Source organism: Microcaecilia unicolor, chromosome 2 (assembly GCF_901765095.1).
Source record: "Microcaecilia unicolor chromosome 2, aMicUni1.1, whole genome shotgun sequence".
NCBI lineage: Eukaryota > Metazoa > Chordata > Amphibia > Gymnophiona > Siphonopidae > Microcaecilia > Microcaecilia unicolor.
In genome coordinates, this window is record NC_044032.1 from 317,865,375 (window position 1) to 317,889,872 (window position 24,498).

The following is a 24,498-nucleotide window of genomic DNA, read 5'->3' on the forward strand; positions in this document are numbered from 1 at the left end:
ATCCAAGATGGCGTCCGGCGCGACACTCCGCGAAGGAGCCGCGCGGGAAGAACGGCGCTTAACTTTAGTCGCTTTTTTGCCATCGCCCAAATCAAGGGCGGCCATGGCATGAACGTCTCCCAGCTCAAGGGCGGCCCAAGAAGAAGCCGTCCGAGCAGAGTGGCCAGCCAAGATGGCGGAGGCGAGCAGCGGGGGATGGGCGTTTATGGCGGGAAAAACCGCCGCGCCGGAGGAAGACCCGGGACACTGACCGGCCTCCAAACTGACACCCACCAAGGGCGAATCAGACTTTAAAACCCCCGCATCCCCGCTAGAAGCGCACACGCGGTCCGGGGAGCGATTCTTCGCGCCCTCGCCCTCCGACGCCATAGGCCACGTGGAGATCAATCGGGGAACCCCCTGCCCGCTATAAAAAGGTAAAAATTACCTGCTTCTCGCTCCGAGCTGTAACGACCTGGTGTCCCAGTGAGTAGCTGCAATAAACGTTTAAATAAACGTCGAAATAAACGCCCTTAAGGACGTCCAAAATTTTTTTTTTTTTTTTTTAACGGAGCCAGCGGGAGGGGGGAGAAAAGGAGGGACCTGGCGCCACCAGGTTTGCATTTGCTCAAGAAGAGCCCTCAACCCCAGGCACTCAACAAAACCTAAAAATTAGGCTTGGAGGCCTAGCCAGAGCTGCTGCTGTGTGTGACCACCACCTGCTGAGATAGAGAACATACTGAGGAGTTTCCGGCAGCACATGACCACATATAGGGAGGCAAAAGGATTGCTCTCTATCTCCACCTGCTGGTAGATGGACACAACCCACCAGTCTATGGATTGATCAGCATGATGATATGGAAATGTTAATTATTTGTCTGGAGTATCAAGTGGCAGCACTTAAAATCAGTCAAAAGCTACATTGATTTTTATCGCCAAAGGTACCTAATCACATAAATGTCTTTTTTCCCAAATTTTATGCCATTAACTGCTAAATTTACTAAAGTGCACTCCTGCATCAGCATGAACTAATACTATTATGTGTACTAATAGTAAATAGGACCTATTGGATAAAATGTGGAATACCAGGTCTAACTCTAAACTGATACTCACCGGTGCAGTTGCTGGTCAGATGTTTATTCAGTGGTGCAAGTTAAATGTATAACCTCGCTAAATATATGAATAAGGTTAAATGCTGGTGCTTAACTCTATACGCTGGCTGACACTATTCAATACTGGGCCCCATATATTTTTTTTCTGGCAGTGGTGTCTAAGGCTTCATTTTTAAGTAATATACAATCTCAGTCAGCATAGTAACTGTGTTTTTCTAGAGTTAGCTAAATAGAAATGTCTGTACTGCAAACAGGCACACATTTCTAAACATAGGTACTGTTTTAGATCTCCCTCAGCTTCCTGTATTGTATCAGTCATCTGATTTTTCCCTTGGCCTCTCACTGTGCCTAACTACTGTTTGCCAAAGCAGAGGTATCAAATGTTTGCAGCCCATAGGCTCCCTCCCCTCTTCCTCACAGGAATTCTGTCCTACCAGCTTGCCTGCATAGGGCTACTATATGTGACGATCACTCAGGGGGTCTTTTATGAAGGCGTGGTAGCATTTTTAGCGCATGCTAAACACTAGAGCATCTCTAGCGTTTAGCACATGCTTATTTATAATGCCTGTTAAAAACGCTAGCGTGCTTTTTTAAGAGGACCTCCCAGTTATTTCTTAGTCTCCCCATCTGCTGCTAGGACATGGTCTAGAGCAGATGCAAAGGAATTACTGTTTACCAAAGCAGAGGCATCAAATGTTTGCAGCCCACAGGCTCCCTCTCTCATAGGAATTCTGTCTTACCAGCTTATTTTGTTCATAATAAACAAGTTATACAGGGTTATAATTGATGCACTTTTGAAAAAAATATACCTTAAGCATAATTTGCTTGTTGTAACATGAACACAATATTGATCCCTTTGAACTCTGATTTACATTATAACAAAGGGGTCCTAATGATTAGTGCACAGTAAATACTAGAGACACCCATAGAAATATATGGGTGTCTCTAACGTTTAGCATGTGCTAAAAACGCTAGTGCACCTTTGTAAAAGGATCCCAAAGTTACCAATTCACCTTCACTATATATGGGGGTCGGAGAGAGTTATGACTTCCAGTCTCCGAATGAAAAAGAAGAAAAAATACGCTCACACGACGAGAAAACACTCACCAAAGCGTTCCAGGGCATCAGCCATGGCTTGATTCTTCACCATATCTATCAGTCCCCGGCCCAAGCAAAAGTGAGGGAAAATCAGGAGCACCATCTTCAATGTATCATTAATATTGTTCAATTTCTATAAAAGCAGGCGTTAAGACACTGAGGTCAGTTTTAAAAAGCGTTGGGCATTTCATGTACATGCCTAAATTTTAAACAGAAGATTTGCCATTATTTACACCTGCAATTAATTTACACAACTGTCTGCATAAAAAGATTAAGAGCGGAATGGATGAAAGAAAAGACTATTGTATAATTTCTTTGGATGTTTCAACTGCATTTGATACTGTGATGCTAATGAAATTCTCACAGATAGATTTAAATGGAGTGGTATACCAGTAATTTCTTTCTTGAATTATAGAATGATGCAAGTAAGGGTAAAAGATCAAGTTTCAACACAGTATTCACACTCTATGGATGTACCGCAGGAGTTAGCACTTTTGTTCTCTTTTCAATCTGTATATGTCATCTTTGAGTGAGATTTTTGAGGAGCTGAGAGTTAGTTATCGGATATATGCTGGTGATGTTCAGTTTTTTTGCCTATTACATAGTAACATAGTAGATGACGGCAGAAAAAGACCTGCAAGGTCCATCCAGTCTGCCCAAGAAATGTGCCACTTTTTTGTGTATACCTTACCTTGATTTGTACCTGTCTTTTTCAGGGCACAGACCGTACAAGTCTGCCCAGCACTATCCCCGCCTTCCACCATCGGCTCTGGCACAGACCGTGTAAGTCTGCCCAGCACTATCCCCACCTCCCAACCACCAGCCCCGCCTCCCACTACCGGCTCTGTTATCCAATCTTGGCTAAGCTCCTGAGGATCCATTTCTTCTGAACAGGATTCCTTTATGTTTATCCCACACATGTTTGAATTCCATTACCGTTTTCATCTCCACCACCTCCCGCGGGAGGGCATTCCAAGCATCCACCACTCTCTCCGTGAATAAATACTTCCTGACATTTTTCTTGAGTCTGCCCCCCTTCAATCTCATTTCATGTCCTCTCGTTCTACCGCCTTCATATCTCCGGAAAAGGTTCGTTTGCGGATGAATACCTTTCAAATATTTGAACGTCTGTATCATATCACCCCTGTTTCTCCTTTCCTCCAGGGTATACATGTTCAGGTCAGCAAGTCTCTCCTCATACGTCTTGTAACGCAAATCCCATACCATTCTTGTAGCTTTTTTTTGCACCGCTTCGATTCTTTTTACATCCTTAGCAAGATACGGCCTCCAAAACTGAACACAACACTCCAGATGGGGCCTCACCAACGACTTATACAGGGGCATCAACACTCCCTTTCTTCTGCTGGTCACACCTCTCTCTATACAGCCCAACAACCTTCTAGATACAGCCACCGCCTTGTCACACTGTTTCATCGCCTTCAAATCCTCAGATACTATCACCCCAAGATCCCTCTCCCCGTCCGTACCTATCAGACTCTCGCCGCCTAACACATACGTCTCCTGTGGATTTCTATTCCCTAAGTGCATCACTTTGCATTTCTTGGCATTGAATTTTAATTGCCAAACTGTAGACCATTCTTCTAGCTTCTTCAGATCCTTTTTCATGTTTTCCACTCCCTCCGGGGTGTCCACTCTGTTACAGATCTTAGTATCATCCGCAAATAGGCAAACTTTACCTTCTAACTCTTCGGCAATGTACACTCACAAATATATTGAACAGAATCGGCCCCAGCACCGATCCTTACACTCCACTTCTCACCTTTCCCTCCTCTGAGCGAACTCCATTCACCACCACCCTCTGGCGTCTGTCCGTCAACCAGTTCCTAATCCAGTTCACCACTTCGGGTCCTATCTGCAACCCATCCAGTTTATTTAAAAGCCTTTTGTGGGGAACCGTGTCAAAAGCTTTGCTGAAATCTAAGTAGATTACATCCATAGCTCGTCCCTGATTCAATTCTCCTGTCACCCAATCAAAGAACTCAATGAGATTCGTCTGGCACGATTTCCCTTTGGTAAAACCATGTTGTCTCAGATCTTGCAACTTATTGGCTTCCAGGAAATTCACTATCCTTTCCTTCAGCATCGCTTCCATTACTTTTCCAATAACCGAAGTGAGGCTTACCGGCCTGTAGTTTCCAGCTTCACCACCTTTGTGAAGAGGGACCACCTCCGTCGTTCTCCAATCCCTCGGAACCTCTCCCGTCTCCAAGGATTTATTAAACAAATCTTTAAGAGGACTCGTCAGAACCTCTCTGAGCTCCCTCAATATCCTGGGGTGGATCCTGTCCGGTTCCATGGCTTTGTCCACCTTTAGCTTTACAAGTTGTTCATACACACTCTCTTCTGTAAATGATGCTGTATCCACTCCATTTTCATTTGTACTTTTTCCAGTCCATCGCGGTCCTGCTCCAGGGTTTTCTTCTGTGAAAACGGAACAGAAGTATCTATTTAGCAAATTTGCTTTTTCTTCATCACTATCTACATAGCGGTTCGCAGTATCTTTCAGTCTCACAATCCACAATCCCCCTTTTAGTCATTCTCCTTTCACTAATATACCTGAAGAAATTTTTGTCACCCCTCCTTACATTTCTAGCCATTTGTTCTTCCGCTTGCGCTTTTGCCAGACGTATCTCTCTCTTGGCTTCTTTCAGTTTCATCGGGTATTCCTCCCCGTGTTCCTGTTCTTGAGTTTTTGTGTATTTCTGGAACGCCAACTCTTTAGCCTTTATTTTCTCAGCCACTTGTTTGGAGAACCATATCGGTTTCCTTTTTCTCTTGCTTTTATTTACTTTCCTTACATAAAGGTTCATGGCCTTATTTATAGCTTCTTTCAGCCTTGACCATTGTCCTTCCACTTCTTGTACTTCCTCCCAGCCCATCATCTCCTTCCTCAGGTATTCCCCCATTTTAGTAAAGTCAGCACGCTTGAAATCCAGGACTTTGAGTTTTGAGTGGCCGCCCTCCACTACAGCCGTCATATCAAACCAAACCGTTTGATGGTCACTGTTGCCCAGGTGGGCACCCACTCGGACATTTGACACGCTATCCCAATTTGTGAGCATCAGATCCAGCGTCACTCCCTCCCTCGTGGGTTCCGTCACCATTTGTCTGAGCAAAACACTTTGGAAAGCATCCACGATCTCTCTACTTCTCTCCGATTCCGCCGACGGAACCTTCCAATCTACATCCGGCAGGTTGAAATCTCCCAGCAACAGCATCTCTCTCTTCTTTCCTAACTTTTGAATATCTGCGATCAGATCCCTATCTAGTTCCTCCAGTTGTGTCGGGGGTCTGTAGACAACACCCACGTGGACTGAGGTTCTATCATCTCTTTTTAAGGTGATCCATATCGTTTCTTCTTTTCCCCGTGTCCCTGTCATTTCAGTCGCTGTGATATCATTTCTCACATACAGAGCTACTCCTCCACCTTTTTGACCCTCTCTATCCTTCCTAAATAGATTATAGCCTGGTATGTTTGCATCCCATTCATGGGAACCATTTAGCCACGTCTCTGTGATTGCAACAATGTCTAAGTCTGCCTCCACCATCAGGGCTTGAAGGTCATGGACTTTATTGCTTAGACTGCGAGCATTTGTGGTCATCGCATTCCATCTACATTTCCTGGTATGTGTTTCAACATTAGTGATTTGGGGGTGTCTTAACCCTTTGGGTACCTTCCTATCTTTTTGTTCCACCTTCATTACTTTTTCTTTTGCATCCGTTCTATTTTCAGGAATATCACAGTGCTGTAATGGCGCAAAAGAATTCTGTAGGGGCAACACTTGTGAGGGCCGATGCTTGTGTGTCACATAACGAAGTCTGCCTGAGCCTACTGTGAACCATCTATTTTTTGGTGGTTTTATCCTTTGAGGAAGTGGTGTGAATTTGGTTTGATTCTGTGCAGTATGATTTTGTGGAGTCTTTGAAGCTGCTTTAAGTGCATCTAATTCCTCCTTTAGTTTACTGAGCTCCTGTTTTAAACTAGCGAGCTGATGACAGATGATTGGCCTTGAAACTAAAGCACCACAATTATTACAGAGAATAAGAGTCATCCTGATTTATTGGGTATGAATAGGTATGCTATGATGGGGTTAATAGTATGCAAGATTTACTTTACTCTTCAGCCACACAGGCAGAGAGATTTGTATTTGGGTGGAGTTAATTTGTGATAAGTAGTGTATTTAGGAAAGCTATTTAGGAAGTGGAAGTCTTGGGGTGGGTGGGTTAAAATATAAAACGTGTGGAATGTGTTTGCTGTAAAACCTATCTCTAGAACTGTATTAAGCCACTTATCTACACAGCTGGATGGGATAAGGGGAAGACAAGGTTACAAAATGCACCATAAATGTCCAAAAGCACAGTTTTAGAGTAGGAATATCCAGGAAGAAAGCCAGCACAAGTCTTATCTTGAGGCAGCTTGGGCAAAGAAATCATATTAATTTGGTGTTTAACTTTTCAGTCCTGCAAGGAATGCCATCTGGGTTTAATTTACTCAGAAGTCTAGCTTTTGCTAGACTAGAGGTTAGAAAGGTCAGAGAGAAATGAAACTTTCTTTGTCCCTTTTTGAGTGATGGGTATTATTTACCACATCTGGATTCCATTCAATCTCGAGGGGATCAGCAAGCAAGGCATATTGCAGGCAGATTAAAGGATTAGGCTAATGCTGTTTAGAAGAAGATAGAGTAGATATAGATATTCTTGATGATTTAGATTTTGTCTTATAAGGAATTCTGATTTCTGCTTATTTTAGAATATATTTTATTATGTGTAATTAATAAGTTCTATTTCTATGTAGAATATCTTTTCAATTCAGTGTTACATCAGTGGCTGACTTTTCAAGTGAGATTGTCTGCAGTTTAAGAGGTCATCATCTGGTTTGAATTATCCACAGTCCTAGCTAGTTTTGTGTATGAAACTAATAGGTGAAAGAGGTTAGGGAAAGTCTTGATTAATTATAGCTAAGTATAGGACTGGTATTCTGAAAGTAATAAATGTATGTGTGCTATTAAGCAAGACTGGCCCCTTGGCCCCTTGACCCCTTAATGAATGCCAGAGTCCAGTTAGCAGTTAGTATGAAGTTAGCTGGGATCCTAAGAATTTAATAATAATAAAATGCAAGAGATAGGTGCCACATTGTCTAGTGTGAGAGGCCCCAGGTCATAGGTCAGTTTAGGAAATATCTCAAACCTATGTAACTGATATTTTTAAGTAATGTGTAAGTAATAATTAGTTCAAGGCAGGGTAATCAATCTATTCTTTACCATCTGGTGAGAAAGGGGGGCCAGAAGGGCTTAGGACCCTATATAACTGGGAGCAGAAGCAGCTTACATTAGAAGAAGGAGCTGAGACGAGAGAGGACAGACAGGAGACGCAGGATCCAGAGAGCTGAGAAAGAGCAGAAGAGACCTAGTGCTGATGTCCTACTTTGTTTGCTGGCAAATAAAGAAGATTTCTCTCTCATTCTGGTGTGTGGTGTTTGACTCTTGAAGTACCACAGATTCTGCTAACAATAGTGGTAATTCCTGCAACAATCTGAGTGAGTTTCCTGGAGGCAGGAGACAAGTGAGGACTTTGAAGCTGTCCAGCTCTCAACAGAAACTAGCCCCTCCTAATCGTTTTAGATTGTCTGCAGAAAGCCAGGTGGGATGGGGATGGGGAGAGTTCAGCACAATTATAGTCAAGGAAAGAGAGTTCTAATACTATCTGGCAGTTTTGAAATCTGAAATCTAGTTTTTCAGATTTTCAGATATCAATAAAGCAGTTTGAAAACAACAATTCAGATTTGCAGATATCAATAAAGCAGTTTGAAAACAATCAGGTCACACAGTCAGATCACAATATTTGCAGAGCAGTTTAAAACACTTTTTTTCTCTCTCTCTCTCTTTTTAGGAACGATATAAGTGCAAAGACAAGGGCAGACAAGAGATAACCAAAAGCACAGTTTTAGAGTAGGAATATTACTTTGGATGGTGATGTTCCTGATATGATTAATATTTTTATGAATCGAGTTGGAAATTGGATGAAAGATTATAAGCTATTGTTGAGTTTGATGAAAACTGACATTCTTATATTGATAATAGGATGAATATTTTACCAGATTTCACATTTGTGTTGCAAGGAACTCAAATAGCAGTGAAATCATCAATGAGAAATTTAAGAGTGATATTAGATTCCCATGTGTCTTTTCAAGAACAGGTGGGTAAAGTTATGCAGTCATATTTTTATTATTTGAGATTGATTGCAAGACTGAAACTGATGTTAAAAAAACATATGATTTTCGGATGGTTGTGTAGTATTTGGTTACGACGAGACTAGACTTTTTGTAATGCCCTTTATATAGGAATGCCTCCGTCTAGAATTAATGCTTTGTAGATTATTCAAACTGAGAAAAAAAGCCATAGAGGTCAGTATTTACAAGAACATATTCACTTAGTGTAATCCGTTGGGTTGGTCGTGAGCCCTTGGGCCCTGGCCAGCAGGGCGCCGACCCAGGCCAAGGGGAGACCGACCCACCACCGCACACCCCAGCTACACAATACCCCCTAAGCTACTCCCCACAGTCCCTCAGGAAGAAGGGAAATAGGCATACAGGCAGGCCTCACGGCCGAATCGGAACCCACAAACACAGAGCCACTCGTGCAAGCCTCACGGCTGAACTGGAACCCAATCACACACAGGGAGGGGTGAAAGAACCCAGAGGGCCCCAAGATGCCAGACATGCGCTGAACACCAGCAATAGGGCAGAGGGGGAAACAAAGGACCAGAGCGGGCCACGCCCACGCAGGGGACTAGCGCAGGACAGGGGAACTAACACAGCAACCCCCCCCCCCCACCAGGGTAGGAGCCCCAGGCAGAAACCAGAGGACCCAGACACAAAAGGAAGGCAGAAAGCCTTTGCCTCAAACCCACTGTAGACAGAGGCACACGGAACACAAAGGGTTAAGCTTGTAGAGCCAGCAGAGAGAGAGAGTGCCATAAATCAACAAACAATCAGAGAGAACGCTTCCCCTCCCGAGAGGGAGTGGGGCCCATCCAACAAACACACTGGCAGAGGCAGGAATACAATACACACAGTACACAAAGGGTTAAACTCACTGAGCCAGCAGGCCGGGACACTGGGAAGAGAAATCCAAACAAACAAAGGAGAAGCTCTCACTCAGCCCAGAGCCCGGGAGGCTGAGCAATGCCCAGCCCCCACTAAACAAATGAGCAGCTGACCCTGATTACAGAGCTATGCACACACACACACACAGCAGCAGCTAACCCAGAGGGAAGGAAAATAATGCTCCAATACAACACAGATCCCTGTCAGAACCTAGAGCACGTTCTGAGAGAAACCTATCAGGCTTTCCTGTTACTACCAAGTAAGTAACGCAAAAGCAGAGAAACTCTTCAGCTGCAGGCTAAAGTACTATCCCCTGACGTCAGCACAACCCCTGGCAGCCAATCAGAAGAGACGTCCCCCTCCCCCTCAGCCAAACCGGCAGAATCAGAACACTTAGCATCAGGTAGTGACTTTGCAAGTCCTATCTTTTAAAAATTTTGCACCAACGCATAAAGTTTTGACTGGGCATTTTATTAATGCATTTAGGAGGGAGTGGAATCAGAAGTCACTACCTGAATAACTTTATCTGTTTAGCAGGATTACATAAACAGCAATTGTAACTTAAGATTTATTAAAATGTGTTTCCCTGATAGCATATGCTACCATGGTTAACATACATTACTAGGCCCTATTTACTAATACTTTTCCTTTTGAGTTTGCATGCTGACAGACTTAAAGACTGACTGAAAAGAAAAGCATGGCACTCCTTCTCCCTCTGGGCTTGGCACCCAGGGTGGTTACCTTTCTTGTCCTACCCCAAAGATGCTAATTTATTAAAGTGCATTAATCAAATTAACTGCTAGTTCATCAATATTAAAAAAGATTAAACACAGATGACAACTAATCTTGTGATCTGTGTAAGCTTCCAAAAGTTAACTACATCTCAAAAGGTACACCCATCCCCTGCAAAGTCAACGCAGCAAGCCACACCCTGTCTGCAAATCTTACCACCACCATTGCAAATGCAGTATCTGGACCCCCAAGGAGGGGAAATTCCAACTGTTCCTGCCCCACCTGCACCAAAATGGTAAGGAATGAAGTGAGGCTCTCATAGAGAATCTGAGTCAGCAGGCTGCATTTTGAATTTCAGCAGATGGATGTAATGCTGCCCTTAAATAAGGTCAGTAGTCTTTCTTTGAAAGTCAGGTCAGGAGACAGGGAACACTTTGGACTACATCTACTTAAAATGATTGCTTGGCACCTCAATTTTCCCTACCCTAACTCTGCCCCTATAGTCATTCACTTTTTAGGAGTCAAAATTTAAGTCAATTTTCAAAGGTACTGATTTTGAGAGGAAGTTATCAATGTGGACTATTTTTAAGATGGATTACTTTACTGTTAAACAGAGTTTAACAGTAATTAGGTCTCATTGCATAAAATGGGACCTATGCTAAAATAGCAAGCGTTGTGGTAAAATAACTCATCTTAATGGCAGCCCACATTGATAACTTCCTCCTTTAGGCACCTAGTGGTGAATTCAAGAAAGGTCGCCTAAAGTTAGGTGCCAAACATTTGGTCACTGAGGCCTAGATGTACAAAACTTAACGAGCCAGCAATGTGCTTTTTATACTAGTTCTAGCCAGTTTAGCGAGCACAAAGGGGTTCTGCGGACTCTTTTCCTGTCATGGTAGCAGCTAATGAGAATTGTATGCAAAGTTAATGATCTAATCACTATTCAAATGTGCATTCAGAGTGATGCATAGCTGTTTTCCTAGCAATGCACAGAAAGGACCGCCTATCTTTAGGATGAAATTTTTACGGGTAGTGAGGAGCTGTCGGTACTGCTATTTCCTTCCCATTACCACTGAAATTATACCCTCGGCTGCAGATGGCTGAGGAGAGCTGCAGCATCACTAGAGCCCCCCCCCCCCCCCACACTCATCAAGCATGCAGACACGCAGCCCTTCACTCTCTCCTTTGCCTGACTATCCCTTGCTTCCCTTCTTGCCTGCTTACAGAGTCAACACCAGCTCCCTGATTGTACTGCTGCTGAGAGTCAGATTGGGCAGGTTTGGCTGCACACCCAGTGCTGCTTACACCAATAAAAAAAAATTATGAAAACAAAAAAAAAACCTACACACTGCTTTCATACATACATACATACATACAAGAACCCAGGTCAATTGAACCTCGCAACGGCGAGGGTATAACAGAAATTGACCTACGAAGAACAACTAACTGAGAGTGTAGCCTGACCAGAATAAATTCGGGTCCTGGAGGGTGGAGTTGGATTTAAACCCCAAACAGATTCTGCAGCACCGACTGCCCGAACCGACTGTTGCGTCGGGTATCCTGCTGGAGGCAGTAATGTGATGTGAATGTGTGGACAGATGACCACGTCGCAGCCTTGCAAATCTCTTCAATAGTGGCTGACTTCAAGTGAGCCACCGATGCTGCCATGGCTCTGACACTATGAGCCGTGACATGACCCTCAAGAGTCAGCCCAGCCTGGGCGTAAGTGAAGGAAATGCAATCTGCTAGCCAATTGGAGATGGTGCGTTTCCCGACAGCGACCCCTTTCCTGTTGGGGTCGAAAGAAACAAACAATTGGGCGGACTGTCTGTGGGGCTGTGTCCGCTCCAAATAGAAGGCCAACGCTCGCTTGCAGTCCAATGTGTGCAACTGACGTTCAGCAGGGCGGGTATGCGGTCTGGGAAAGAATGTTGGCAAGACAATTGACTGGTTAAGATGGAACTCCGACACCACCTTTGGCAGGAACTTAGGGTGAGTGCGGAGCACTACTCTGTTATGATGAAATTTAGTATACGGAGCATGAGCTACCAGGGCTTGAAGCTCACTGACCCTACGAGCTGAAGTAACTGCCACCAAGAAAATGACCTTCCAGGTCAAGTACTTCAGATGGCATGAATTCAGTGGCTCAAAAGGAGGTTTCATCAGCTGGGTGAGGACGACGTTGAGATCCCATGACACTGCAGGAGGCTTGACAGGGGGCTTTGACAAAAGCAAGCCTCTCATGAATCGAACGACTAAAGGCTCTCCAGAGATGGCTTTACCCTCTACACGAAGATGGTAAGCACTAATTGCACTAAGGTGATTCCTTACTGAGTTGGTCTTGAGGCCAGACTCTGATAAGTGCAGAAGGTATTCAAGCAGGTTCTGTGCAGGACAAGAACGAGGTTCTAGGGCCTTGCTCTCACACCAAACGACAAACCTCCTCCACTTGAAAAAGTAACTCTTTTTAGTGGAATCCTTCCTAGAGGCAAGCAAGACACGGGAGACACCCTCAGACAGACCCAACGCAGCAAAGTCTATGCCCTCAACATCCAGGCCGTGAGAGCCAGAGACTGAAGGTTGGGGTGCAGAAGCGCTCCGTCGTTCTGCGAAATGAGAGTCGGAAAACACTCCAATCTCCACGGTTCTTCGGAGGACAACTCCAGAAGAAGAGGGAACCAGATCTGGCGGGGCCAAAAGGGCGCTATCAGAATCATGGTGCCGTGGTCTTGCTTGAGCTTCAGTAAGGTCTTCCCCACCAAAGGTATGGGAGGATAAGCATACAGGAGGCCGGTCCCCCAATGGAGGAGAAAGGCATCCGACGCTAGTCTGCAGTGGGCCTGTAGTCTGGAACAGAACAGAGGCAGCTTGTGGTTGGTCTGAGAGGCGAAAAGGTCCACCGAGGGAGTGCCCCACTCTCGGAAGATCTTGCGTACCACTCTGGAATGGAGCGACCACTCGTGCGGTTGCATGACTCTGCTCAGTCTGTCGGCCAGACTGTTGTTTACACCTGCCAGGTATGTGGCTTGGAGAAGCATGCCAAACTGGCAAGCCCAACGCCACATCCCGACGGCTTCCTGGCACAGGGGGCGAGATCTGGTGCCCCCCTGCTTGTTGATGTAATACATTGCAACCTGATTGTCTGTCCGAATTTGGATAATTTGACAAGACAGCCGATCTCTGAAAGCCTTCTGTGCGTTCCAGACCGCTCGGAGCTCCAGGAGGTTGATCTGAAGATCTTTTTCCTGGAGGGACCACAGACCCTGGGTGTGAAGCCCATCGACATGAGCTCCCCACCCCAGGCGAGATGCATCCGTCGTTAGCACTTTCGTGGGCTGTGGAATTTGGAATGGGCGTCCCAGGGTCAAATTGGTCCGAATGGTCCACCAGTGCAGTGAAGTGCGGCAACTGATGGAGAGGCAGATGACATCTTCTAGATTCCCGGTGACCTGGCACCACTGGGAAGCTAGGGTCCATTGAGCAGATCTCATGTGAAGATGAGCCATGGGAGTCACATGAACTGTGGAGGCCATATGACCTAGGAGTCTCAACATCTGCCGAGCTGTGACCTGCTGAGACGCTCTGGTCTGGGAAGCGAGGGACAGGAGGTTGTGGGCCCTCGCTTCGGGAAGAAAGGCCTGAGCCGTCTGAGAATTCAGCAGAGCTCCTATGAATTCCAGAGATTGGACTGGCTGGAGATGGGACTTTGGGTAATTTATCACAAACCCCAGCAGCTCCAGGAGGTGAATAGTGCACTGCATGGACTGGAGAGCTCCTGCCTCCGAGGTGTTCTTGACCAGCCAATCGTCGAGATATGGGAACACGTGCACTCCCAGCTTGCGTAGATACGCCGCCACCACCACGAGCCACTTCGTGAACACCCGTGGGGCAGAGGCGAGCCCAAAGGGTAGCACACAATACTGAAAGTGCCGTGTCCCCAGGCGGAATCTGAGATACTGTCTGTGAGCTGGCAGTATCGGGATGTGAGTGTATGCGTCCTTTAAATCCAGGGAACATAGCCAATCGTTTTTCTGAATCATTGGCAGAAGGGTGCCCAAGGAAAGCATCCTGAACTTCTCTTTGACCAGGTATTTGTTCAGGCCTCTCAGGTCTAGGATGGGGCGCATCCCCCGTTTTCTTTTCCACAAGGAAGTACCTGGAATAGAATCCCTGCCCTTCCTGCCCGTGTGGCAAAGGCTCGACCGCATTGGCGCTGAGAAGGGCGGAGAGTTCCTCTGCAAGTACCTGCTTGTGCTGGGAGCTGAAGGATTGGGCTCCCGGAGGACAATTTGGTGGAGGGGAGGCCAAATTCAGGGCGTATCCGCACCGCACTATTTGGAGAACCCACTGGTCGGAGGTTATTAGAGGCCACCTTTGGTGAAAAAGTTTTAACCTCCCCCCGACTGGCAGATCGTCCGGCACGGACACTTTGATGGCGGCTATGTTCCCATGGATCCAGTCAAAAACCCGTCCCCGGCCAGGGAAAACGTCCACCTGCTGAGGTGGATGCTGAAGGCGCCCGGTGGGAGAGTTTGTCGAGGGCGGTTTCCCGCTGATGTAGTTGGTCCACCAACTGCTCGACCTTCTCACCAAAAATATTATCCCCCGGCAAGGGACATCGGCCAGCCGCTGCTGGGTGCGGTTGTCCAGGTCAGAGGCACGCAGCCATGAGAGCCTGCGCATCACTATACCTTGGGCCGCAGCACGAGATGCCACATCACAGGTGTCATATATACCCCTGGACAGGAACTTTCTGCACGCCTTCAGCTGCCTGACCACCTCCTGAAAAGGCCTGGACTGCTCCGGGGGGGAGCTTGTCAACCAGGTCCGCCAGTTGCTTCACATTATTCCGCATGTGTATGCTCGTGTAGAGCTGGTAGGACTGTATGCGGGTCACGAGCATTGAAGATTGGTAGGCCTTCCTCCCAAATGAGTCCAGAGTGCGAGACTCCCACCCCGGGGGCGTCGAGGCGATATCCCACGAACTCCATGTCCTCTTGAGAGCAGAGTCCACGACCGCCGAGTCATGAGGCAATTGAGGCCGCATTAACTCTGTGGATCCTGTATTGGGACTCCGCTTTCTTGGGGATGGTGGGATTAGATAACGGTCTCAACCAGTTCCGAAGCAGTGTCTCTTTGAGGACATTGTGCAACGGTACCGTGGAGGACTCTCTAGGTGGTGATGGATAGTCGAGGACCTCGAGCATCTCAGCCCTCGGCTCATCCACAGAGACCACGGGGAAGGGAATGCAGATCGACATATCCCTGACGAAGGAGGCAAAGGAGAGGCTCTCAGGTGGCGAGAGCTTCCTCTCTGGTGAAAGAGTGGGGTCGGAGGGAAGGCCCACAGACTCCTCTGAGGAGAAATATCTGGGGTCCTCCTCCTCCCCCCATGAGGCCTCTTCCTCGGTGTCGGACATGAGCTCCTGTAGCTCAGACCTCAACCGGGCTCGGCTCGACTTCGAGGCACCGAGTCCTCGGTGGCGTCGTCGAGCGGTGGACTCCCGCGCCGGTGGGGATGAAGCTCCCTCCATCGACGGGGACTCCACCTGCGTGGCGGTCGGCACCAGGCTAGAGCATGCCGGCGCCTCCATCAACGGCGCCGAGGGTGCAAGCACCCCCGGCGCCGGCACAGTCTGGCGCAGCAGCCCTTCCAGGATCCCCGGAAGGATGGCTCGGAGGCACTTGTCCAGGCCCGCTGTCGGGAAAGGCGAGGGGGCCGGTAGAGGTGTCGGTGCCGGAAGCTGTTCGGGTCCAGGAGACGGCACCGAAGTGCTGGCACCCTGACGTGACGATACCTCTACTACAGAGGGGGACCGCTCCTCTCGGCGCTGCCGCTTCCTCGGCGTCGAATCGTCTCTGGAGCCGGGAGCCATATGCGCCGTGGGCGACCGATGAAGGTGCTTTTTTGTCTTTTTCCGGTGCCCGTCATCGGCGCTCAGCGGTACTGAAGAGGAGGAGGTAGATCCCCCTTGGCCTCGAGGGATCGGTCCCGAGGGCCCTGGGTAGAGGGAGTGACCGGGGCCGACTGCCCACGCGGCCGCTCACCCCTGCCGTCTCCGGAAGACCGGCGGGCCGACGGGACCTGTATTCCTGGGGTCGGTGCCGATTTCATGGACATCGGTACCGGTACCGAAGATCCGGCCGTCGATACCGATGCCGTCGAAGTCGACGTCGAGGGGCTGGCGCAAGTTCCAAAAAGACGGTCCCGTAGAACTTGCCTCGCCACCTGTGTCCGTTTCCATAAACTGGCTTGGTATCGTGCTCCGGCCCGAGGCACTGGAGGCACCAAGCGTGAGTGTCGGTCTGCGAGATATGCCGGCCGCACCGACCACACTTCTTAAATCCACTCGGGACCTTCGAGGACATCGACGGAAAAATCGCGTCGGCGAAGTCAAAGTCGTCGTTGGTGGCGGTAAATTTCACACCTCGAAAAATAAATCGATCGCGCGGCCGAGACGCCCCCGCTAAAAAGACGAGGGAAAACAAGTTCTTCTCGTTTTTTTTTTTTACAAAATAAAACAAAGAAGCGAAGAAAAAAACACACGAAGAAAATCTCGCGGCGAAAGCGAGATCCGGTTTCCGGGGCTGACAGAGAGAGAGAGACGAACGCGGCTCTCTCCAGCGCGGAAAAGAAAAGACTGAGCGGGAACGGTCGCGCACGGGCGGGAAGATGGCCGCTCATGCGCGGTGGGCGTGCCCTGCGTGCGGGACCACTCGCAAAGTTTTGTTCCGGTTGGTGGGGGCTGCCGTGGACGTCAACCCAGTCGTGAGAACAAGCAGCCTGCTTGTCCTTGGAGAATATTATATACTTGATTATGGTCTCTCTTTGGTGTTTCTGGGACATAGATCATAGAAGTTTGCCCGGCCCTATCCTCAGGTTCCAACTGCTGGGGTTGCCATTGAAGCCCACTCCAGTCCAGCCTATTCGTCTTCTCATTTGTGGGACACAGACCGTAAAAGTCTATCCAGCACTGTCCTCATGTTCCAGCCTGTGAAGTTGCTGTCTAAGCCCTTTCCAGCCCATCCTAAACCAGATTGCCATATATGAGACAAAGACCATATCTGCCCGATATCGGCCCTAGTTCATCACAACCAGAGTCGCCATCTAAGCATCACTCGACACATCCACACACATGCAGCCATTTAAGTCCAGATTTTTTATAACTTCCATTTTCTAATTAGAGATCCTCTGTGTTCATCCCACGCCTTTTTGAATTCTGTCACTATTTGTGTCTCTACCACCTCCTTAAAGGAAGACTTCCTGCATCTGTGCTGTTAAAGCAAGGAGGACGAGCAGGAGGCAGCACTCAAATAACTTGGAACTAGCGAGAGGCTGGTGCAGATGCAGCTTACACTTTCACAGGAACCCTGCAGGAATTGTTTCCATCCCTGCGGGAACCCCACAGGAGCTGTTTCTGTCTCCATTGGAACCCTGCAGGTTTCATGGGATTCCTGCGAACCCCTTTCCCGTGCAGGTCTCTATTTTAAAGCTCTTGCAGAAAACTACTTGCTCTTTTCCAGTTTAAGCTTATGAAAAGGCAATTTGAAATACCATTGGCCAGATACTTTCAAAGTTGGTGCTCTGGGCTTTGATTAGCCTGGAGTTCAAATCTAGCCAGAAGGTACTGGATTTTTCTTTAGTATCAGCCAGGGAGTGGAGATAGAAAGATCTATTTACTGAAGCCCTGTCAGCAGTTATATTTTATAACCTGTCAGCAGCTATATTTACTGAGCTCCCCAGGTACCATATTTTTCAGACTATAAGACGCACCGGACCATAAGACGCACCTAGGTTTTCCTCCCAAATTTGGAGGAAAAAAAAAGTGCATCTTATAGTCCAAAAAATAGTTATAGGCCCCCCTCCCTCCGTTACAGGCACCCCCCTTCCTCCCTCCGTTACAGGCACCCTCCCTCCCTCCCTCTCTCTGTTACAGGCACACACCCCTCTCTCCCTCCGTCGGAATTTTAAAACTCCTCACCTCATTGGTGTGACTCGCGGTAGCAGCAGCGCTTCAGCGTGCATGTTGCTCAGCGATTTTCACTCAGCCTTTTCTCTCTCTGAGAGCTGAGAGAGAGAAAAGGCTGAGTGAAAATCACTGAGCAACATGCACGCTGAAGCGCTGCTGCTACCGCAAGTCACACCGACGAGGTGAGGAGTTTTAAAATTCCGACGGAGGGAGAGAGGGGTGTGTGCCTGTAACGGAGGGAGGGAGGGAGGGTGCCTGTAACGGAGGGAGGGAGGATGCCTTTAACGGAGGGAGATGCCTGTAACGGAGGGAGGGAGGTGCCTGTAACGGGGGGGGGGGGGGGGGGGGGGTTGCTACATTTGGACTATAAGACGAACCAACATTTTCCTTCCAAATTTGGGAGGAAAAAAGTGCATCTTATAGTCCGAAAAATACGGTACTACTCAGGTAGTAAACAAATGTTTAGATAGTTTTATAATTGATCCATACTCAGTTACCTGATATTGTTTGCTGATTTCACCTTTTTCTGTTCAAGTTCTGTGATAATAAGCCTATAGTTTATTAGCTCTGCTGTCCTCAACTGACTAAGAATCCTGGTCGTTTGTTTTTTGGGTCTGTAAGTATTTTTTGGGAACTGTGTGGCGCCCGTATCCTAGAAATCAACAGGGAATAACTTGTGGATGGGGGACTTGCCCAGAGGCAAGTGGAACCTAGTGCATGGGGTGGAGGGTTGACTAGTATAGAGCACGTGCCTAGGTGCAGGCGGTTAATCCCACAGCCACCTAGAGGGTCTGACCAGTGCTGGGGACCAAGTGGAGCATGCAAGTTGATAGAATTTGGGGGCTAACTGGAGAGTATCATATTTAATTTGACAACACATTAGAGACATTAACATGCATTGGTTTACTGCACTTTACGTTTTTTTTTTTTGCAATGGTATCTTGTTACTAAGTATGTGTTAATGATATTAGTGTGCACTAACAAGGTAGCACACATTAGTAATTATCAGGTTTCAGTGTAAAAATAATGCAAAAGAGAAGCGAAGCAAGAAAAATGTTTTTCTTCCTGTTCTTCAGATAGGTTGATTCACATCCAAACAGGTAGATAACTCACATTGTCAGTGAAAAGTTCAAGGACGAAAGTGGCCACGCTGCCATTTATTCCAATAAAAAGGTTCACACTGGTGAGCACCACGTAGGCTGTGCTTGGGATCTTGAACACAAAGGACGCTGGGTACATGAGAGGGGTTATAGACCACCTGCAGAAATTCAGACACAACACTCTGACATTTTCAATATGCTACCTAGCTGACAAGATATGAGGCATTTTTTAGCTTGCACAAGTCAACCTGTTCATCAAACACAAATTGCAGAATTTGGAGTTGAAGACTGTATGAAGATAAAAATTACATGTGTACTTTAAGACTTACTCAGTGAAGGTGTCAAGCAAACAGGGGCCCCTCAGCTACAGGGGGCTCCCAGTCCCCATGGTCTGGCATCTCTTTCAACATGTCCCTTCCTGGTTTAAATTAAACCAGTGGTCTTCACAGGGGTCACCAGAAATGGCAGCAATTCTAATATGCTGCCTGTCATCAGCCCTGGAGCTTTCCCTCTGTTGCATCATCCCTCCTCCCCCGAAGCAATCCTTCTTTCCACCTGGAAAGAACATGTTAGAAGGAAAGCTCCAGGGCCAGCCGTAGAGATCATTCGCAGAATTGCTGCCATGTCAGAGACTCCTGTGAAGAAAAACATATTTTAAGGTAGATATGGGGGGGGGGGGGGGGGGGGGGGCTCGGAGAGAGGGGAATATGCTGGATGGGGGGAGGAGAATGGAGGGAGAGATGACAGGCTCAGGGGGAGGGAGAGAGAGATGATGAATAATGGGATGGATAGAGGGAAGAGAAGGAGAAAAGTTGGACTAGGGGGTGGGAATGGAGGGGAGGGATGGAGAGAAGAGAAAGATGTTGGATCTGGGGATGGAGAGGAAGGAGGGAGAGGTGCCAGACAATGGGAGGAAAGGAGAGAGGGAAGAGCGAGGAAGAAATGTTGGGGTAGGGATAGAGGGGTGGAAGAGATACTGGACAATAGAAGAGAGGGAAGAGAGAGGGAGAAATGTTGGACAGGGTAGGGGTAGAGGGGAGGAAGAGATACTGGAGAACAGAAGACAGGGAGGGACGAGAGAGGGAGAGATGTTAATGCTGGGGGTGGAGGGAAGGGAGGGGGAGATACTGGACAATAGAAGGTAAGGAAGGGTGAGAAAGGGAGAGATGCTTGACAATAGGAGGGGGGGGGAGAGAAGAGAGAGAGAAATATGCTGGATTATTGGGGAGGGAGAGAAGGAGATATGCTGGACCATAGAGGCAGTGGGGAAAAGAAGTGGGACAGGAAGATGCAGGGGATGGAGGGGACGGGATAGATGTTAGGCTACAAATTTTGGGCTACAAGAATGGAGGGAGGGAGATGCTAGAAATAGTGAATCTATGGGGAGAGGCCAAGGGAGTGTGCAAGGAGATGAGTGAGAAGAGGATTGTGTAATGGGAAGTAGATGGTAGATGAAAGGGAATAGGAGGCCAGGGAAGGAGTTAAATGGGAAATGGGAGAGCTATGGAAAGTTGAAAAGTAAAAAGGAGAAGAGTGAGAAAGAGGTAAGATTGGAAAGAGGCAGAAACAAAAAAAAGAGAGGAAAGAACTAAAAGAGAATGATCAATATGTCAGAGACAGGTATAGTGAGGGAACGGAACAAGACAGGAGAGAGGAGAAAAGACAAATGGACAACATTCAATGGAAAGAGAAGTAGTAAAAGACAGACATGAAAGCAGAAGAGAGAAAATGGGACCAATATGATGGAAAAATAAAATGTCCAGACAACAAAGGTAGAATAAAAGTGTTTCATTTTGAATTTATTAATGAAATATACGGCCCTTTTACTAAGCTGCACTAAAATGTGGCCTGCAGTATGACCAGCGTGTAGGTTTGAAGCCACTTTTAGGGCGACTATAAAATGGCCACATTTCCTCTTTTCCGTATTAATGACCACGCACTAATTCATGGCCATTAGTGAGTGAGCCTTTACCAACACCTATTTTATAGGCGGAAAGAGCTCAAGCACTAATTGGTTGGCGCATGGCAATGTAGCTGCGCCAACCTATTAGCGGTGGGCACACCTACTCTCTCCTCCCAAACACACCCCAGCACTTTAAAATACAAAGTATTTTTTAGCACATGGGAAATGTGCGCAGATGCCAGAATTACCACAGGATGCCTGAGTGCGTCCTGTGGTACTGTACTTTACAAGAATCATGCATTAGTGCTTACCGCTGCTTAGTAAAAGATATCTATGTGTTGTGTTCAATACAAAAGAAAATGCATTTCTTTTTTTTTTATTGTTTCAGTGTTGCAGTACTTGCCAAGTTTAACTTTTTGGTTCAATTTTTGTCTTCATATTTCTATATGTGATCCCTTGTTCTATATTTGGTGAGGGTCTGTTTATGTTTTGTGTGTGAAGAAGTCATTTAAAGTTTTTTTACGTTGATAATAAAGGAAGGTGGGGAGATTGGGAAAGCGGGCAGGGAGGAAAGGGGATCAGGGATCCTTTCTTTATTTCTGCCCTGGGTTCCAGCAAGTCTAATACCGGTCCAGGTGTCATGTATGTCAGTTGGTTATGAATGTGCATTTTTAAAACTCCCATGTGCATGAACAGTTTGCTCCTTGACCAAGATACTTCTTTTCACTCCCCCGAACACTCCACTTTTTACTTTAATATGGATGTGTAAGAAAATAGCACTAACCTTAAGGTCAGCTGGTGGAATTTGAAAACAGGACCTGATATATCCATAGCAACTATGAATTGCCCCTGCCCCATTCTGACTACAGAGACCGCATAGATTGGGTAAATGTGGGGGAAGGGTGGGAGCTTCTACTGTATGTTTAGTGGCATTTTTAAATTTCAAAATAAAGAGATGAAAAACCTCAAATCTCAAATTTTTGTTTGTTTTGGTTTCTAATAAAACAAAGCAAGGTTCGTTCAGTTTATTAGAATACAAAGGTATTCCATAAAAATGCTACTAATTACTTCACCAAAACACATGATCCAAAAATGTAGTTCAGAACCTTACCCATAAAGCAAGAGGAGGAGAGCCAGAACAGGCAGATTGGATGAGGACACATAAGACTCTTGCTGAAAGCAGACAAAGATGATGACGACGAGTGTAGCTGGAACAACGTAATTACACTAAAACAAAGAGAGACCAAGGTTAATTGCAGAGGCAAAAAAACAACAACTTATATGTGACTGTCTCTGGAAAAAGGTCACTAAAGTAGTGGATCCAAAATGGCCAGTGTTTCACATCATGGATCCATAAGCAGAATGCAAATATTACATGTTTGAACTTCTGCAACTTTTTAATTTTTTCACATAAGAGGATGCGGTTTGGACTGTTGCATTATAAATTATTTGCTCTAACAGAATTCATTAAAACTTCACTTTTTGTTTTGCTGACTCTAGTCACCTTTTCCCAGAGGTGGTCACATATTCTTAATTCTGTGAATGCAATGTAGTTGAAACTGGTCTAGGCCAATGTATAATAAATGTCAAAATGGTTATTTGTATAGCTTTGTAGCCTATGGGTTGAGAACCTGGGGAATTGGGTTTGATTCCCATTGTAGCTCCTTGAGAGTTTGGGCAAGTCACTTAACCCGCCACAGGCCAGTTGCAAAAAGAAAAATAAATAAATAAATAAATAAATAAATAAAAACTTTGATTGTGAATCCACTAAGGATAAAGAACATACTTGCATATAATAAATGTAAACCATTTTGGTTGGTCCACTTTACGGTGGTATATCAAATCTATGATCCGGATAAGTTCTGACTCCCCCTGGACCCCAGATAGTGCTGGGGTGGTCAGTAATGATTTTTAGTGGATGGCTCTGGTGAGCAGTGCTTGTCCAGACAGCAGCACCTCCTACCCAGATAAGTGCCATTGAATATTGGGCCCATTATTTTTTCACCTCTAGCTCTTGCCTTCTGATTTTTAAACTGTTAAGGCATGGCTGTTCTAGCAGGCTTATGCTTGGGCTGATGAGTAATGGAGCGGTGGGGTACTGTTTTCTGGGAGAGAATGTGTGTGTGTGTGTGGATGTCCAGACTGTTATCTTTTGTCTGTCTGTGTTTCTTTCCTATTTTATATTGTACTTCTTTTTCTTGCTTTTAATTAACTTAGTATTGTTAAACACTTTGCTCTGTTTGTCAGTTAAGGTGGTATATCAAGTCATGAATAAATAAAATCTCTCTGTTCCTTTAAAAAAAAAAAGAAAAATTGATATTTCTGTATATATATATCTCCTGTTTCTCTTTGTTTCCTTATTTTTCAGGCTGTTTCTAGCCAACTAGTTTCCTCCTGTTCCTTTCACATCTTTAGTGGAATACTAATATTCTACACTTGCCTCTTAATAGGAGACTCTGTCTGTACTCATCTGGTGATCCTTCTCAAATCAAAGGTCATCAGTTAGATCTTCTAGCATAAATATTTACTGACACTACTAACTTTTTCATCATATATCCAAGGTAGTCTCCTGCTCCCTTGTTTGACCATTACAAGTTAACTCTGATACTTAATTGGAAAGAACCCTCTGCACAACCAGAAATAGAGTTAATGCAAGTGAATTTTGGTCTAATGTATCGTTAGATCAGCTATTGTCATCTTCCTTCTCATCTAATTTCTTTCAACTTTGAGATGACATTAGCAGGGCAACATTGGATAGAACTGCACCTGAGAAAATGAAATTCTGGAGGCACAGCAAAAATGTAGGCGTCAAGAAAGGATCTGGGCTAAATCTAAATCTGAGGACAATTGGGCCACCTGGAGGAAAGCCAAACTGCTTACTATATAGGCAGCCTCAAACTAAGCATTAGGAAGTTACACTTCTTTGTTAATTCTATGCTCAACATGCATTCAGTAGCCGCTGTCAATGTACCTATCCCATCTGCAGACCAGCTTGCAAGCTATTTTGAGTAGAAACTTATTAAAATTAAGTGGTACTAATATGTCCTTTGCTGACCATCTTAGTTCTGCTCATTGTTTTTCCCTAAACTTGCCTGCAGATAGAGTTTGGTCATCCTTTTCTCTGCCAACTATTGATTCTGTCAAATTCTCTCTCTCTTTTTCGCAATGTCTTCTTGATGCGTGTCCTACTTATCTCATGAAGTCGGCATCCGACCTTCTCATTAGTTGTCTTTTGTCTAACCTTTCTTTCATGCTGTCTCAGGGCTTATTCCCCATGAAGGAAACATAATTCTCATACCTATTCCTAAGAACCCTAAGGCTAGCATGAGAGAAGTATCTAATTATAGCCTGGTGGTTATAGAAAGCCTGGTGTCGTCAGCTCATGGACTATCTGCAGGCTCAGTCAGGGTTTCAACTCTCACAGAGACAGTCCTTACCAACTTCAGAACAAACCTAAGTTGGGGCAAGAAAATCTTGA

General features: G+C 46.1%; 1 protein-coding gene across 1 annotated transcript in view; it reads right to left on the reverse strand.

Annotated features, from left to right (window-relative positions):
* ABCA1 (ATP binding cassette subfamily A member 1) overlaps positions 1-24,498 on the reverse strand; it is a 706,841-nt gene that overhangs the window by 167,027 nt on the left and 515,316 nt on the right. Inside the window, 3 exon segments of the mRNA XM_030194329.1 lie at positions 2,199-2,322; positions 19,131-19,275; positions 22,132-22,247. Coding sequence (XP_030050189.1) covers positions 2,199-2,322; positions 19,131-19,275; positions 22,132-22,247 — 385 coding nt within the window.